This window comes from Bison bison, unplaced genomic scaffold (assembly GCF_000754665.1).
Source record: "Bison bison bison isolate TAMUID 2011002044 unplaced genomic scaffold, Bison_UMD1.0 scf7180017857787, whole genome shotgun sequence".
Classification (NCBI taxonomy): Eukaryota; Metazoa; Chordata; class Mammalia; order Artiodactyla; family Bovidae; genus Bison; species Bison bison.
Window position 1 is genome coordinate 13,638 of NW_011488360.1, and position 3,590 is coordinate 17,227.

The window sequence follows — 3,590 nt, forward strand, 5'->3', positions numbered from 1 at the left end:
TGGTGGGTTTAAAATAGGATATATCTAGGTCTGAATCCTCTTCTACCAATCATTTATAAAGATATAATAATATTGTGAGGCTGTTCAAGAATTAAGTTAGCTAACACATAGAGTGAAAATAATATAGGATTTAGGCATATATGTATAAATAAATGTTAGCTTTTCTTTTTTCCCTTCTTCTTAAATACCAGAGAGAGCACAATGGTTTGCTTCTACTTCAGCATTCATTAAACATTTGTTGCTATTATGTGTATATGATTATCCTAGATGCTTACCAATTGTGGAAAGATATTCCTTTGAGCCCACTGGTGAGGATAATTAATACTGGAAAGAAGCATGACTTTACAATGACATATTTTTTAAATCAGTGTTCCATGATATATGTAAGAATTATTAGACTCACTTTCTTCCAGTTTTAAAGAAACTGAGGGATTGTTTCCTGTTTCATCCACATTTCCTTCACCACCTCCTCGAGATCTTGAATTCCATACTTTAATCACTTCAACATCATTGTCACTGCCACTTCCACTTGAGCTACTATCTTTTTTTCCCTTTTTCCCCTTTGCTTTTTTCTTTCTAAAAAAGAGAACAAATTCAAATGATTAGGGAAACACAGGAAAAATACAAGTGCCAATTATTAGAGGACAATCAGCAAGTTGGGATTTTAAACATGTCAACACAGGGCACAAAAAGTATTCAATTTACTTTGTATAATCATCAGAGCTTAAACTCATGGAGGTTTCATCGGAATCTGAAGCTATAAATTCATCCATACTGTCTTCATCAAAATATCCCTAGGGAAAAAAAATGAACATTTTAAGAATTTATTTCAATTTATACTGGAAATTATAATGATGATGTCTATTTCATTTAAGGATAAGTTCATTGTTATGAGATAAGAAAGAACTGAAGAACTATAATATATTAGAAAAAATAAAGGAAACATCACAGATATGACTAATAAATGCAACGTGAAGTCTTAGATTGACTCATGGAAAAGAAAAGGGATGTAAATACAAAAACTGATGAAATCCAATTAACCTCCATTGTTTAGTTACTAGTACTTATGTGAATTTCTTAATTCTGACTATTTTACTATGGTTATGCAAGATGTTAATTTATGACAGAAGAGACAAGAATATACAATTGAAAAAAAGCAGTCTCTTTAATAAGTGGTGCCGGGAAAACTGGACAGCTATATGTAAAAATGAAATTAGAACATTCCCTAACACCATACACAAAAATGAACTCAAAATGGATTAAAGACTTAAACGTAAGGCTGGATAATATAAAACCCTTATAGGAAAACATAGGCAGAACACTCTCTAACGTAAATCGCAGCAAGATCTTTTTTGACTCACCTCTGAGAGTAATGAAGATAGAAACAAAAATAAACAAATGGGACTTAATTAAAATTTAAAAAGCTTTTGCAAAGCAAAGGAGACCAGAGACAAAAATGAGGTACTATGTCACACTGGTCAGAATGACAATCATCAAAACTCTATAAACACTATATACTAGAGAGGGTGTGGAGAAAGGGGAACCCTTTATACTGTTGGTGTGTGTGTGCTTAGTCGCTCAGTCATGTCTGACTCTTTGTGACCTCATGGATTGTAGCCTGCCAAGTTCCTCTGTCCATGGGAATTCTCCAGGCAAGAAAACTGGAGTGGGTGGCCATGCCCTCCTCCAAGGGATCTTTCCAACCCAGGGATCTAACCCAGGTCTCCCATATTGCAGGTGGATTCTTTACTATCTGAGCCACCAAGGAAGCCTTGTTAGTGGGAATGTAAATTGGAATAGTCAGTATGGAGAACAGTATGGAGGTTCCTTAAAAAACTAAAAGTAGAGTTGCCACATGATCTAGCAATCCCACTCCTGGGCATACATCCAGAGAAAGCTCTAATTCAAAAAGTTACATGCACCCCAGTGTTCACAGCAGCACTATGTACAACAGCCAGGACATGGAAGCAACCTAAATGTCCATTGACAGAGAAATGGATGAAGAGTATGTGGTATACAATGGATATTATTCAGCCATAAAAAATGAAATGATGCCATTTGCAGCAACATGGATGGACCTAGAGATTATCATTCTCAGTGAAGTCAAACAGAGAAGGACAAATATTGTATGATATTGCTTATATGTGGAATCTAAAAAAACGGTACAAGTGAACTTATTTAAGCAACAGAAATAGAGTCACAGGTGTAGAAAACAATCTTATGGTTACCATCAGGAAGGGAATAGGGGATTGGAATTGACATATACACAATACTATAATAAAGACCTACTGTACAGCAGAAAGAACTCTACTCAATACTCAGTAATGACCTATATGGGAATAGAATCTAAAAAAGAGTGGATATATGTACAACTCATTCACTTTGCTATACAACAGAAAGTAACACAACATTGTAAATCAACTATATGCCACTAAATTTTTTTTAAAAATTAACATTTAACACTCCTTCCATAATCACAATTCATTCAAACACAGAGTAATTAACTAGAAATAAAATAGGCTGAAGTACTGTACCACAAAGAAAAAGAAATCTGAATATACAGTAAGTCTATACAGATCAACCTTTTTCCAAAGTTATTCTACTTACTACAGATACCTTTTGATTAATTTTAGGTTAGTTAATTTACCTTATTTTCTTTACTAATGTAGTCCAGCTGCAAACACCATGGATGAGTCCAGATTCTACTTAACATTTGAAAATCTTGGAAAAGTTTTGCACCTGCCTTTCCTCTTCCACCTTCGCTGCTATTACCTACACCTGATCAAAAGAAAAAAAAAAAAAAAAGAGCTAACATTAAGACATAAGAATTCTCTAGCTCAACTAAGGTGTTTCTGTATTAGGACCTTAGCTTTACCTGTGCATCAGAATACTCTGGCCCTGTAAAGAAGCTAACAGGCCCTCATTTTTAGACTATTTCAAAACACACAAACAGGATTACAAAAGAAATCCAACATACAGAAATCATCAAAATGTTAAAAAAAAAAAACTTGTGGTATAATGATATGCAACCTTATTAATGCATTAAATAACAAAATATAGTAGTAAGTTTAACAATGGCCTGAAATTCTGAAGTACTGATAAAGGCAAATAAGTTTGATTTATGAGTAACAACAATAATATGTAGAAATATTTCTTATTTCTATTGGTAACAAAGTCACAGCTATCACTAATACTACTATGGTTTAATAACTGGAAAAATGCCATATTTTTGATAGAGGTTAGTGAAAACAGGCAGTATTTTCTTATTCAGGTCCTAGATTCTATCCATGTGCTCTAGATTACAAATTCCTGCTTTAGATAAAGCCACTCTCTGTACACAGTACTTAAGCAAAACTCTTACGTCAAAAACCCAGTATTTATAAAAAGTGTTTTTCAAGTTGAAAAAATTATTTATTTTGCCCAGAGAAACTTCAACAATATATTTTTTATATAAAAATGAAGTAAAAACGAAATGAATGTACATTTCATTAAGATGACAAAATTATCAAGGGGGTAAAACACAAAAGAACAAAGTTGGTCTTTTAAAAGAACAGTATTTAAACAATAACATTTTTCTGTCCACAGTTTTA

The 3,590-nt window shown here is 33.0% G+C and overlaps 1 protein-coding gene across 1 annotated transcript in view; it reads right to left on the bottom strand.

Annotated features, from left to right (window-relative positions):
• Positions 1 to 6: 6 nt before the first annotated feature.
• LOC105003940 (transcriptional regulator ATRX-like) overlaps positions 7 to 3,590 on the bottom strand; it is an 11,136-nt gene continuing 7,552 nt past the window's right edge. The window contains exons 4-6 of the mRNA XM_010861400.1: positions 2,648 to 2,778; positions 706 to 794; positions 7 to 576 (exon numbers count right to left, since the gene is read on the bottom strand). Of these exons, the coding sequence (XP_010859702.1) occupies positions 360 to 576; positions 706 to 794; positions 2,648 to 2,778 (437 nt within the window). The 3' untranslated portion in view covers positions 7 to 359. The remainder of the gene's footprint in view (positions 577 to 705; positions 795 to 2,647; positions 2,779 to 3,590) is intronic.